The 14943-nt window shown below is 40.9% G+C and overlaps 1 protein-coding gene across 3 annotated transcripts in view; it reads right to left on the reverse strand.

Annotated features, from left to right (window-relative positions):
* The window catches only part of EPB41L4B (erythrocyte membrane protein band 4.1 like 4B), a 293241-nt gene that overhangs the window by 31965 nt on the left and 246333 nt on the right, over window positions 1-14943 (reverse strand). For all 3 annotated transcript variants that reach the window (XM_090049115.1, XM_090049114.1, XM_090049117.1), the window contains 2 exons: window positions 12248-12386; window positions 11691-11768 (listed from right to left, as the gene is read on the reverse strand). In XM_090049115.1, the coding sequence (XP_089905241.1) occupies window positions 11691-11768; window positions 12248-12386 (217 nt within the window). The remainder of the gene's footprint in view (window positions 1-11690; window positions 11769-12247; window positions 12387-14943) is intronic.

The following is a 14943-nucleotide window of genomic DNA, read 5'->3' on the forward strand; positions in this document are numbered from 1 at the left end:
ATATGGGATGGAGGCAAATTCCAAAATATCCAGTTGAGTGATAAGTAAACAATAATTTAATTTTACTAGTGGTTTTGAACCAGAGATACAACAAGCTGTCTTTGAAACTGTTTTCCCAGATACTCCAGCCACCCTGAATTCAGTCAGCATACACTTCTAAGATAGGCAGGCAGCCAACCAGCAAGAGTCTTATGCTTGAACACACAGATCTGAGTATGAATTGTAGAAATATTTTTGAAGTCCTGTCTACAGTATTTTATCTGCAGCAACTGCCAAAAGCAGTTAGGAAATGTAAGTACCAATATGCTTCCAGCAATTATTTTGGTTGCCCAAGCAATGTGACTTTTTAAAATGTGCTGAAGACCATTCTCCAGTTATCAAAATATTCCATTTAGTACAAATGACCCACAAGTGATTTGCCTTTGATGTATTTGTTCGAAGCGAGCTGACTGCTTTAATCGACATCCACGACCGCTTTGCACTGCACATGGACTGCACTGCACTGTATTTTGTTCCCCAAGACCAGAGCAAAATGGCTCATACTTGAATTTACCAGACTGTGACAGGCTGGTGCACTGAACTATGTCCCTCCGTTAAATTATGTCCCTATCTGATAGAAGATGAAGTTCTCTTTACATTTGGCTTAGAAAAGTCCCTTTTTTATACCACAATATCAATTTTACAATCTAAACTGTTTCCTTGAGTTTACATGGAAGCAGGTTTATTGCCTGTTGCTATGAGTTTCTGTATTGAGGTTATTCACTTTAACGACAACAGCTCTTTGTCATGCTTCAGATTAAAACGGCTCAAAGAGCACAATTTTTAAAAAGAAACTTAAATGTACTGTATATTTAAAATGTGCACGCAGCTGCTCATTTTGACTTGCTTATAGAATTACCATGCTTCTCCAAATAAACTTGGTATTTGTGCATGCAAACAAATTATGCTTTTAACTGTGTAGTTGTTTCTAAAAAAAAGAAAATTAGACATGCAATCATTATAACTGCACAGTGCATATGGAAAACGGGCATGTGCATTTTGTATTTGTCCCTTTGAAGAATAGTGTTCTTAATTTTTACAGTCCCATCTGTGAAGGAATGTTTTCTTCTCAGAGAGTCAGAAAGTCTTGATTACTAAGGTATATTTATATTATAATGCTTCTCTAGAGGGTTTCGGTGAATGTATTTACCTTCAGTTTTCTTGATTCAGTACAAGGGAAATATTTATAAATTTATATCTGATTAAGATATCTTAGAGTTCTTTGCAGCATCTGGAAATACATGCAATATAACTTCAGACAGAATAGGTATCTGCTTTCTAATTTGTCTATGATTCTTGAACTGCATTCTGACCACTTTTGCTTGCTGTGAAATACAAATGAGACTGGTTTATTAATGCTGGAGCACTATGTTCAACACAGGTCCCAGACTGGCTGAAGCAGCTGCCAGATGAAGTATGCTAGGAAAAGGGGAGGAGGTCCGTTGGCCAGTTCTGGCTGGCAGAATCCGCCTACAGGCATGCACCGTGTAGTGTGGGTCGGATCAGACTCGGGCAGCACCGGGGGCTAGATGGTGGGGCTCTGTGGGCCAGAAGTGGCCTGTGGGCTGTATGATTGACACCCCTGATCTGTAGACTCCTTGTAACTTTACAGGTATCCAGTGACTGAACTATTTCTTCCTTCTTTACAACTCTTTAAATGTAATCAGCTGAAAGAGATGACCATTCATTTTCCATCAAATCTGTAATTAAAACAAAGCACCATAATATTTCCAACTATTCCTCAAAGTGTATTATAACTAGGCTCTCTATACTGAGACTTCATAATCATTAGGTTTAATGATAGTAGAAGAATCCAACACATAGTGGAAACTTAATTTGGCCTCCATTCAAAGGCTTTTTGGCTAGCCTTCTCTTTGCAAACCTATCTAGCAAAAGGACTGTGTGGGCCTTTGGTAACTATTGCTAAAGTTAAATAGATTTTACAGACTTATCTAAAAAATAAACTATAAAAAGCACACAATTATTAAATCATTTAAATAATTTTAAATATAATTAAATATTTATCATTTTAAAAATATAATTTTTGACATATATCTCCATTTTGGAAAAGGCAAATGAGTTGAAATTGTTTCTCCACTTACCATTTTCCTCCAATAGGTGGCATCGGTAGTACTACTAATTCTGAAGTTGTAGTATGAAGAGCAGGTAGTTTGCATATAGCTGGACAGCAGTAAATGTACATCTTTTGAATTCATTTTAATGTATTTGTTATCATGCCCCAATGCATCCATTTAATGTCTACAGATTCTGAGTTACTGTAATTTTGGGTTTATTGGTAATTCCAAAAATTGTAACAATATAAATCTTAGCCTCCAAACTTGGCTGTTCCCCAGCTCTAAGACCTGTTTTTATCTTCTTGGATCCCCCTCAGGCCCAGAGAAGAAGGGGCCTACTCTTTGCTGGAGATTTCTGCATATACTTGCCAGTATGATTCAGCAACTGTTATACTATGCGTTTATGTAGGGTTTTAGCATTTCAGCATACAGTGACCTAAAAGAGCCCTGTATTCCTAGATGGCTTAGTCCATTACAAATCATACTCGTTCAATATAGGAATGGAATAATTTTCACTTTTATTTGAATTTCCAGATCCCCAAGAGGCAAAAAGTCAAGGGCAGGAAAGAGTGTGGAGAAGTGGAAGAGAGAAAGAGAGAGTAATCTTGATGGCAAAAAGGCACTGCTACAATTTTACTCAGTTCTAATAAAACACAATCCAGCTATTATTATAGCTCCTTAAATAAAACACTGTATTTTATTAAAATCACAATTCTGTTCTAAAGTATGCAATGCATGTAAACAGCATAATGCATGCTCACACCCTGAGGGCAATGTTTTGAGTTGCAGTGCACACATTCAGAAAAGGGAGTGATTTATTTTCTTCAGGCCTTTGATGGGTATGTGCTAAATTATTTTTGCTGAAAGCAAAGGATACACAGTGATCAGATGATAGTAGTATGCAGGAGGGGGAGCAGAGGGGAACGTGTGATGGCTTGGCAGAATAAGACAAACATTTTAAGAAAGCAGGGTGTGTGTATATGAAAGGGGGCCCTAAATTGAAGCGGTAGGTTTTTAAAAACACAGCTTCAATTTAGGGTGAAGTAAAACCTCATGTCGTGTACATCCGTCTCTTACCTGCCTCTGGCGGTGGAGAGGGGAGGGTGAGCTGCCAGCGGGCGGAGTAATCACTGGGCTGCGGGGGAAGGGGAGGGCTGATGCTTCCTCCCACAGCAGGGTCGGTCCCCCCATCCCCGCACAGCACCTACCCGCAGGCACCTGGCTCAGGCAGTCCTGGGGAGCACTGCAGCTGCAGAGGGAAAGACTTGGCCCCTGTGCAGCTCACTCAGGCAGGCAGGCTCCAGGGGAAAAAAAGAAAACAATCAGGCTTGCTGCTTTTTTCTTTTTCCTTTGGTGGAAGCTGCCTTCCTGGGCTGCTGCCAGGCTACCTGCATGGGCTGCCTGCACAGTCCCTGAGCTTCATGGAGCCCTGTGTTTTGCTTCGCAGTTGTAGGGCAGCAAACTAAAACTCCTCAGAGGTGTTTTAGTTTGCTGCACCCCAAAGTCATTTAAAGTGCATTACACTGATGAATGTGCTATAGTAGCTGGAATTAATGGGCAATATGCCACTGACACGTGCAAACACCAGTACCATTAAAGTGGTGCATAAGCATTTAATCCACTTTAAAGCGTCGTACACATATGCCCCTCGTTTTGTCTACACATGCCCACAGATACTTGAGGGGAAGTGCCCTTCATGTCTAGCTCTCCAGTCCAAAGCTAGTTTTGGCTGCTATGCTTCCCTATGTATATTCCCTTGCTATAACCTATGCAAAATGAGTTGCCGAAGTCAGCCCATTCATAGTGGTCAGGTGTTCATTTCATACTTGGCCTGTTTTTATGAACTGTCTAAATACCAAGATCCTGGGATTAATGATGATGAGGAACTAAGCATACTCCCAGCCATAAGAGTAGTTCCTTCCAAGTCAGGACTGAAATAATGAAGGAGACTGCAGTCAGTTTCACTTCCAGTACTATACCTATGTGACTGGAGAATGAATGCATCTAAATATATTATCTAAATTAACTGTGAATGGTTTCTGACCATAATGTTCAGCAGGAATTATAACCTTCACCGCATGGCCAAAACCTGCAGGAATTATAACCTTCACTCCATGGCCAATACTATGGCTTTGACCTGGAAGGACAATGGAGATAATTCAGCAAAGACATTTGCTGCTAAAAACCTGCTGACACCAAACTTGTTGAAGGTGGGAGGATGGAAAAAAACTCGAGAGAGGCAGGAAGGTGTTAAAAACTGTTCTTCATTTAAAAAGATGCTCTCTTAATGCCATCATCTAAACAAGATAGATTGCATTGTTGAAAGAGCCACCCAGATCCTATGTGAAGAATTGCTGCAGTACAGAAAACCCCCCCATAAATCACACACTGCTGGTTATGACATATCATTCCTCCCTGGAACCTATACAGAAAATCCTTGAACTGCTGCAACCCATTCTAGATGAAGACCCAATTCTTAAGGAGACCTTCCCAGAGCCACCCATCCTAGCCTCTAAGCAAGTACTGAATTTGCCAATCTCATCACCACAAGCAAACTTCCTACGGCCCAAAACACACTGAATAGATCCAGACCATGCCATGACAAGAAATGTAAAACCTGCCAACATATCTCCACCTCCCACCCCCACAATTACTACAGCCCACAACAGAACCATAAGCATTCCTGGATCTTACACCTGCATCTCCAGAAATGTAATATATCTCATCCAATGCACCAAATGTCCCAGTGGAAAATATGTAGGAGATACTAAACAAGAACTGTGCACCAGAATGAACGCACATCGAAAATCTATCAAAGACAAGAACACCCAATTACCTGCAGATGCACATTTCTCACAAAAAAAAACACTCTCCAATTTCTCCGTTCTAATCCTCAAAGGGAATTTACAAAACACCTTTTTGCAAACAAGCCCATGAACTGCACTTCATAAATCTACTGGATACAAAAAATCATGGACTAAATATAGACATTGGATTTATGATACATTATAACCTGTCTAATATCTGATACTCCAGGTAACCTCTCTACTATTTACCAGGTATATTCTTATCATCAGGTCTACATCTCCCTCCCTCTCCACTTATATCTCGCCCATTGACTGCCTCATTCGGCATTTTCACTAACTGGCTTTCTCGTATGCATATTGGCCTCTGGTGTCTTTTCTACTCTATCTAGGAAGAACACAGACCAACTGCAGATGCTTCCACAGCCTGACAAAGGGTGTTTGTATCCAAACGCTTGCAAAGAAGAATTTTCCCAGCTATTTTAGTTGGTCTAAATAAAGATATTGGATTTACCCAAAGAGCCTTGTCTGTCTATGTCCTTAAAGCAACACTGCTACAACCTATACCCCATCATCCAAACAAGAAGTCTGAGCTGGAGAAGCTGGGAAGAGGAGACATCTTGGACCCCGCACTTCAAAGGATACTGACTAAAACATAGAAGATTCTCGGGGCTTGAGCTCAGGCAGGGTTTCAACTCATCCAGGATTTTAGTCTCCACCTGGTCACAACAGCAAGGCAAATAATCATGCTTGAACTCCCTCAAGTAGGAACATTTAACACTGAAAGGCTCTTGCATTCTCTGGGCTTGGCAAACATTCTGGCAAGCATAGTCTCCTAGTACCTTCAATCCTTCACTCAGTTTGAGGCTGTATCATACAACATTCATTTCACAGTTAGTCTATTCTTCCTACCTCTCCTTTAAGTACAATTGGATACCCCTGGGTTGTCAGCTGTAATGTAGTTTGACTGGGAAGAAGTCCTCCAAGGCTTGCAGAATTTCTCTAGTAAAATCATAAAAAACAAAATAAATAAACAAAACCAAAACAAACCAAACCAAACCAAAAGAGTATGTAAGACAGCAGTTGGAACTTGTCCCAGTGTTTATTGTTATTCCACTTAGCCACTGTGAGGCCAGTGAGAGGTTCACTCTCAGGGCAATATGCAATGTACATAGGTTATTCATGTATAACAGGTACATAATGCCATCAGAGATGAAGTAAAATATGTACCTGGGTATGTTATAGTTTCCTTAGGGAGGTCTGCCCCAGTGTACATGTTAAGTAAATCTGAGGCTATAACTAGAACAGTTATTGATTGGATGGGCACCAACTCCGGACTGCATAGTCTACTGCTGACATGATATAATTCTGTACTTTCTTGATAGGGTCCATTATGTCCATTATGATCTTCTCAAGAAGAGTCTTTAAAAGAGGCAGAAACAACCTGAGGGCCTCCAGTTAGCAGCTGGGGCAAGAGTCATGAAAACTGAAGATGTCTTTATGGCTCCCTGGATTTCAAGGAACTCCTTCTGAAAGGCTCTTCCTTCTGAAAACTGCATCTGTTGTTCCTTCATCTAGTTCATGCAGACCACATGGCTTGAGAGAGATTTCGGCAGCTTGAAGTGCGGAAGCTGCTTATCTAGATTTGGCTGGATCACCTAACCACACACATACCAAGCCTCCCTTCAAGGTGTTACTAAAAATTGTTGTTCCTGTCCTCTCCTTCTCCAGATTCAAGTCAAAAGCAGCAAAGGAATGGAAGGAATAAAAGACCAAGTCAGATTCCTACTCTCCCAATGCATGGGCCTTCTAGGTTTCTGCCCAACTGATTTTAAGCAGTCTGAATCTGCCACCACCTCAACTACCTGGTCTCATCCCAGCTGCCATCAAACTTAGCCCCCCAGCTAGTTTAACTCTTCTGGTTTCCAGCCTAAAGACTCTTGGCTGCTTCTTTGACCTATATAATAGGGCTTGTACCCTTTTCAGGCAGTGCCTAGTTTCCTTGTTAATGGTTACCTTGACAGCTCCAGGTGAAGCCTACTGACCTATCACTATATTCAGTAATGCATTAAAAAGTTCCCATATTATTCATATTTTCCTGATGTCAACAACTTTGTTTCTATTCTCACAATCACTGGCCTCATGCATTAGTTTAATGCATTAGCTTCTCTCTTTGTATGTGGAAAATGAAGGCATGCCACTTTTTGACACGGATGCCCCAAAACTTCTTTCTTTCTAATTACCTAAAATCTTGCATAGTCATATGTGATTCTTTAACATCTGCAACCTGTCATGTAGTGATAAGTAATTTTTCAAAACAAAATCAACAGCTAAATTTCCTTTTTTTTCATTGTTACCTTTTGGAAAAAAAGGTTAGCTTTCAACATATAAGTTCCTCTTACTTTCCTCTCAAATGAGGGAAGGCAGTAATTGACCTCCATGACTGCCAAACATGGTCCCATAGTGTCAACACGAGCAGTTTAAGAATATGAATTCCACCCTAATCTTGGTTCATACAGTCCATGTCTTATGTTATAGCTTCTGGGCTTTCTACCCTGCTTTCACTCCATTTGTGTTTCCTGTCTGTGTGAATCTGAGATTTTAGCCAGGATCTCCTATGCCTTTAAAGAGGAGGGAAATTAGTGGTAAACCTACAGCATGAAGGGAATTTCACATTCAGAGGATGCCATACATGTTCATACTTTCACTTTCTCTGACATCAAATTTAAGTAGCTATCTATAGTCCATCACTGTTTTAAGAATGCATCATAGAAGATATCCAACTAAGTGAATAGACATGATGGCGTGGAAGAACTAGCAAGTCCTTGATTTAAAGAAATAAGTACTGAAAGGAAAGATCACATGACTAGTAATAATTTTGCTTATGCAGTGTGTGGTACAATGATAAACAAGGAGTTTTCCCTGGGTGTGTGGACTGTGTGATCAAAGATTGTACCATGCACAGATGATGCTACTTCTGTCAGTGAAGTATCTTAAGGAATGAAATCTTCAACAAGCCAAGTAAATATATAAGGCAAATTGGATGCAACCATAAAACATATACCAAAGACCATGCCTTTGCCTACAAATCATCAGAACACCACTGTGCTCTGTGCATATACACAGATTTACATCAGTGGATGGTTTGGCCTCACATGGTCACCACAACAATGACTAACAAAAATAGAAATGGACCCAAATCAAAAGTTTTCAATTTAAATTTCTCTGTTATTTGGTTTCAGTTTGGGTCTCAGTTCTTTGGTAAATAGGCTTCAATTCAGCACTCAACTGACAGGATAAGTAAGGAATATTGTAGAGAGAGGTCTGCAAACAATAATTGCTCACTGGAACATAGGTTGACCTTTGTAAACGTTAAATGAAACAAAGAAGTTGATTGATGGTGTGCAGTACATTTGCCATGCATGATTAAAAGCCCCTCCAGAAAAGGATTTTAAAGTCAATTATGACCTGTAGTTTGGAAAATAATATTAAAAAGAGGGGGAATGAAAAGAGTGGCAACATTAAGGAAGAACTTCTGTCCTGTCATCTGGGGAAGGACAAGCATGTAACATTATGATGACTTTTAAAAAATAATAGCCTATAGTGGGTCAGGTATTAGTCTCCAGTTTTCTGAATATAAATGACAATTTCATCTTAACATAATTAAATGCCATAGAAGGTGCATCAAAACAAGAAATGCATGCGTCAGATCAAAGAGAACTCTATTAATTGGGCCACAACGTTTGAAAGTGGGGAAGGTCTATGTTCCAATGCATCTCATGTCAAACTAAGCCTGCAGATTCCCTTTACTCTCTCTGACTAATGCCCTGCTCTTCTCCTTTCAGATGATTCTCTCACTTTGGAAATATTACAAGCTGCAATTCCTCATTTTTCTGAATTCAGGAGCTACCTTGCCTGATATTTTCAGAAGTCCACACAGCTCCATCTTGCCATTTCATTAGGTGAGGATGCCTTGTACAGGACACTCTTCAATCCACAAAGATCTACTAAACTGCAAAAGCAGGCATCTATCTCCCCTTCTATGCTTCATACACAGGTATAATAAAAAGTGTTCTCTTGCAGCTACTGCAAGAGGAATAGGGATAGAAGGAAAACCCTGAATTGTTGAAGGAAGGGAAGGGAAAGAAGTCTGGAAAAGCTCAGGAGAGAGAATCAGGACAGAGGGTGCATGTTCCAAAATGTAGGGAGAGAAAGAGAGAGAGAGAGTGCAATTAAAAAGATACTTCATCACATACACAAGGGAATTCTTGGCTTCATGGAACAGTTTACAATTTTTAATGATGGTCAATTGACCTATCAACTGACTTTGACTGGTCAACCTTACTCCTAACAGCTCCCTATCCTTGCAAACACTAGGTCCCATCCAAAGCTCCTTCCCCCCACAACACAAGTTATCCTCCAAGACTACTGTCTTTTCATGTGTAGCTGTAGTCCTCAGTTCTAAGACAGCACATCTGATAACAACACTATAAACAAACTACGGACATAAGATTCACTGAAAGCATTCCAACATTAGTAAGCCATATTCACAAGAATTCTAATTATGAGCCAAGGTTAACAATGCAAATATCAAAGACTTTGTCATAGTATAAAGTGAGTTTATCCAGAGAAATGCACAAGGTCTCTGAACTTTTCTTGGCCTGAATAGTGAAGATCTGCTGCCTAGATTTCCTGAAAGAAAGAACTGTTTTGTCTTTTCCCCACTTTTTAAAAATAAAGCACTCTTAACCTGTAGGGTCTTGAAAAGCAAGATTGCAACAGAGCCTTGTGAAGTTTTTCAAAACAGGCATGTGAATGTGCCAGGATCTTTCCCCGTGCAGCGGTCAGATAAGGTGAGTTCCATACTATGTTCTCTGTAAACCAAAGAAGGTGATCAGAGGATGTGGCTGGGGTGGACCTAGAGCGGTTGCAGTGGCACAGACACAGCCCCCTTTCAGTCAACACTATAGGAGCAACAGTTGGGGCATTTTTTTAAGTCCCTGAAAGAAATAAGAATTCCTTTCTTCTTACCCTTGCATGGCACATCCCCATCCTCTCCCATTCCCCTACTCCCCAGTCACCAATAGCACTGTCCCTGCTGATCTAGTGGCATGGGGCTCCATAACCCTTCTACTCCACTCCAGCCAGGCTTCATGGCAAGCCAGGTTCAGCCAGAGACAGCAGCAGCAACAAACAGGGTCCTGTTCCCTGCTCAGTTCCCCAGATTTTCCCCATCAAGCAGAGTGCAGGTGCAGACAAGAGAACCTACCTGTTGATGCTACTGTCTCTGGCTGAGCTAGGCTTTATATGCAGCCCCACTAGAGTAGGTGGCTCTGGAGCCTTCTGCCCCTGGGGCAGCCAGGGTCAGTGGAGACAGTGGCAGTGGTGGGCAGGGGAGGGCGACGGGAAGGAAACATGTTGCTGAGCACAGATGAGAAGTGAGGGGGGACAGAGTGGAGAGGAAAGATTCTTACCTGATTGGAGGACTTAGAGTCCTTGCTTGCTGCTCGCGTGGTGTGGTAGACTCTCCTGGTAGTGGGGGAGTGGGAAGAAGCTAGAAGCAGGGGGTGCAGCTCTCCTGCAGCACTGGCAGCTGTTCCTGCACCCCCTCTTTGCAAAATCCTGGATCTGTCCATGGATGTGGCCAAAGATCCACATGATTTCTGCCCATACTTGGAGAACATACTGAGGGGGAAGGGCTTAAAATGAACGGATCCGCATGAGATATTGGTGTGCGGGGGGTTCATTTTGTGAAACATGCAAAAAAGCACATTGTCTATTCAACCTGTGACCCAGGGTAGCTTAGCAATTGGTGGCAGAGAACATATCTGTCTTTGAAGCAAAGGTTATTTCACACAATGACTTTCACATTATCACCTACTAAGATCTAGCAGTGTAGTAAAAGCATTCTGATGAGATCCTATAGCTGGCATGCCTTTTAATTCAAATCCATTTATACCAGCAAATGTTACAAGCCCTTTTATTATTACATTATAGACTGTAATTTCTCAGTGACAATAGAGACTTGAAAGTGACCAGAGGAGTTGCAAAGTAACATACTTATGATACATGATCATTTTGGAAAAACACATTTCAGGATAAAATAAGTATATGATAGAGGGGATGCAGGGTGAAAATAAGTAAATGACTAGGGATGCAGGGTGAAAGTCTGATGTCACTGAAGTCAACAGAAGCTTTCTTTTTGGTTTCACTGTGGCCAGGAATTCAGTTCAGGTTTTTAAACAAAATCATATATTTGGTTCAGAGCATACAGTTCCAAAAATTAAAATTAATGATGAATGGTATTCATTTTATTAAGTTTATTAGGTTGTTATTTTTTGTTTAGGCAAATTGAGACATGCTGGCCCAAGGGTGGAAGCTTCCTCACAGTCCTGTTGGTTGAGCTCCTTAAATGGAAGAGGAGGGAGACCTACTTTTGAGGACAAATCTATTAAGCCTCTAGAAAGGCAAATTTATTGCACAGAAGAGCACAGTAAAACTGGTGCACTCCAGTAAGATGACAGGAAAAATCTCCAGCATGAAACAGTCAACCATCTCCAGCAGTCCAACCATAACATTGGTCAATAGAAACATTAATGGCCTAATTTGCAGAAACACTGAATTGACTTTTGTGAGTGCTTAGTACTACTGAAAATCAGGCTATAATTTTTTTTGTTCAAATAATTAAATAACATGCAACACAAGAAAACTGTCAGTTCTTGTTTTCAGATAGACATTTTGTTTTTCTGGGTTGCAAACCGTAATTATTTACCATGGGTGTAGCTTCCGTGAAATCCATCAGAAGATCCCCTGGTTCCAAAGTAAATGTACTTCCGACATCTGAAGGGCTCTAAAGGCAGGGGAAAGACGTGGTAAACACTGACTTTTTTGCAATAATAGTTTAAAATGCATTAAATAGAAAGTAAGTTTGAAAATCCCACATAGTTTTTAAGCACAATTTGATAGGCAATTCTCTTTTTGTTGGATAACAAAATAGTTCATCTTGGAAGCAAAATAAATGTCCATTTAATCCTGATGTGACACTTGATGAATTTGATGAAAAGGCTCCCATTGAGTTCATGGCCTTTGGATCAGGCCATGAGAATTACAGCCCTAAACTTCTGTGAATACCCTTAACAATTTTTTGCCTCTGTGCACGCACACGCACAGAGTACAGCATAAGTACATTCTTCACAATTCTGTACTGAAAACTACTGTATTCTCAAATATAAAACAACTATATCCAATAAAAACATTTTAACCATGACTATTTCTGTGATTTCACATCTGCTCTCTAGCATGTTTTCTCCCTATCTTTTGGTATGATACCTTTGCACCAGGTGACATCTGGGTTTGTCCTTCTGACATTTGGGGCGTACAAGTCTTTTGTGACACAGGGGAGGCAGATGACACAGATGTTGATGCTGCTGCTGCCGCCGCCAAGGCTGGAGGAAGGTCGTCTTCATCACTATTGTTAAAAGTGCACAATGTTTATTTCATTAGAGTTGTATGTATCTATCTATGCAATATGATTTTGACCATACTTATTTTTGGAGGAGAAGAGAAATGAGAAGAATCTGGGAGGCCCACAGCACTTCTGAATGTCATTCTCTTCATCATGCCACTTATGTTTTAATGCTCATCATTAAGTTTGCAAATAAATCAGATTTTCTTTTTAAAACTTAATGTCTTTATTAAACTACCGAATAGCTAAGCAGTGCCTACGAATGCAAATGTTTTTACATGGCATGTGGTTTCTAAACGAACTTAATATTATGTACATGTAATTATTAGTGTTATTTCTGGATATATATTTTATTGAGTATATGCAGAAGTGCATCTATTTTATATTTCAATGTTTTTTGTTTTTCATTTTTGCACTCCAGTATACTCTGGGCTTACAATACCAACAGAAACAAGTTCAAGTGGATCCATAGGGTCATGTTCTCCCCTTGAATTAGTTCAAGAGTAGATCTGGTACAGAGTAAACAGCTGCCATGTGATTTCATTTACAAAACAGCCTTCAAGAACAGTTATACTCTGAAATGTAATTCTATGAGAACTGCATAGTGGGAGACCATTTTTATTTAAGGACTTCTGATTCAGATCAAATTTGATGAGTTTGTGGAGAAGCCATTTCATTAAAAAAAACAGTCTACATACTCCCCTTGGGACTCTGACAGCCAGACTGGGTTCTTTTCTTCTTCCACACTGTCACTAGTAAATGAAAATCACCAGAGAATATTGTACCCTCATTTACTTTTGCAGAACCCCACTGACTGCAACTCATTGACTTCAATCAGCCTTGGATTAGCTTTCATGCCCTCAGTTACTCATTGAGATCTAACAGGTATGAGAGGAACCATAAGTTCCTATTTCTATTCCAGGATTTCTATGAATAGTGATGATGTGTGAAAAGGAGTGTCCAGCTTGACCGTTAAAGCCCAGAGTAATATTGCATTTGTGTATTTGTAAATGGGCAAGTTTTACTGGCAATTTACTGAGTCCCCAAACACATGGAACCCTGCAATGCTAGTTTGACAGGCACTTTTCAGAGCATAACTATACTTCGGTTTACTGGAAACCCAAGGCTGTGCACCTATAGAAGCAATCCATGTAATCACTAGAATTACATGATAAATACTATGCCCAAACCTCTTATTAACTAGACATCAGTGTAGTTGGATAATAATAATTATCCCAATATATTAGATCTTGCAATTAATGTGGTCTCTTCCACCATTTTTTTGTGGAAGTGGAAGAATGAACTGTCCCAGTAGAAGGACATGTAATACATTCTGTTTTCCTGCTTAAAAGAAAACGTAAAATCTACTGAGCTTATTATACAGTTATTTTATTAATGAAGGAAGCCAAATCTGGGCTCCTGACCTAATTAATCTCTCTGTTATAATTGTGTATGGTGATATTTTCTGAGTCCTCAGTCAGCAGGGATACTTTGGTTCTCTCCCCATCCTTACTGGGCAAAGCTGTTCCTACACATTCTTAATTTATATGGATGTAGAGACTCTTTAAGAGTCTGCCAATTCATTAAGGTCTCTTAATTTAATGGAACTAAAATTGGGATTTGAATCTGGAGTTTTGTTTTACATATGCTGCGTTACTGTGGTCTACCTAAACATTTAGGGTCTCTGTACACATGACAAAGGGCCCTTGTACACATGACAAAATTGCCCCAATAGCAGTTTAATTGCCCTTTTTAGTTACTGAGTTGCATCACAATGTACACATGTGGCAGCATATTGTGATTAAATTTCATAACAGTGTACATCTGCAGCAGCGTATTTTGATTTAACTGACTTTTTTATGTAGCAAAGTTAAACACATCCAATGTATTTTAGTTTCCTATGTAACAAATTACAGCGATACATCTGGAGATGGTGGTGGGGATGGTGCATGGGGTGCTGGAAGCCCAGGCATGCTCGGGGAAGCTCGGGTTTGGTGGGCTTCCAGCACCCTGTGCATCATCCCTGCTGCCTTCTCTGGCTGCCAGCACAGCCAGCTGCCCTCCTGCTGCCTTCCCACACTCTCCCAGGGGTAGCCAGCATGTACAGTGCACAGGGTGCTGGAAGCCTGCCAAGCCCAAGCTTTCCTGAGCTCGTCTGGGCTACCAGTGTCCCATGCACTGTTGGATCTGGTGGGTGCTGCCTGTGAGCTGGGGCAGGACCCATGCAGCTAGCACACTGGGGGGGCTGCCACTGCGGAGGGAAGCACTGGTGACCCCCACAGGGGTGTGTGACCTGGTGGTAGCTTATGTGGGCAGGATCTGCTGAGGAAAAAAAAAAAAAAGCAGGGAGCAGCCCATTCCCCACCCCTCTGCCCTTCGCAGCAGAGCCTGCCTGCATCTTCTACAGCTAGGGAACGAGCTGCCAATGGGCCAAGTGGCCCCTGAGCTGTGGGGGGCCCCAGTGATTCCCTCCACAGCAGCAGCACCCTCCAGGTGGCAGCTGCTTGGTGGCACCCCACCCGGCTGGTCTTGTGGGGCACCGCCACCATATAGGGAATCA

Source organism: Crocodylus siamensis, chromosome 5 (genome assembly GCF_052110815.1).
Source record: "Crocodylus siamensis isolate JL-2025a chromosome 5, ASM5211081v1, whole genome shotgun sequence".
Taxonomy (NCBI): Eukaryota; Metazoa; Chordata; order Crocodylia; family Crocodylidae; genus Crocodylus; species Crocodylus siamensis.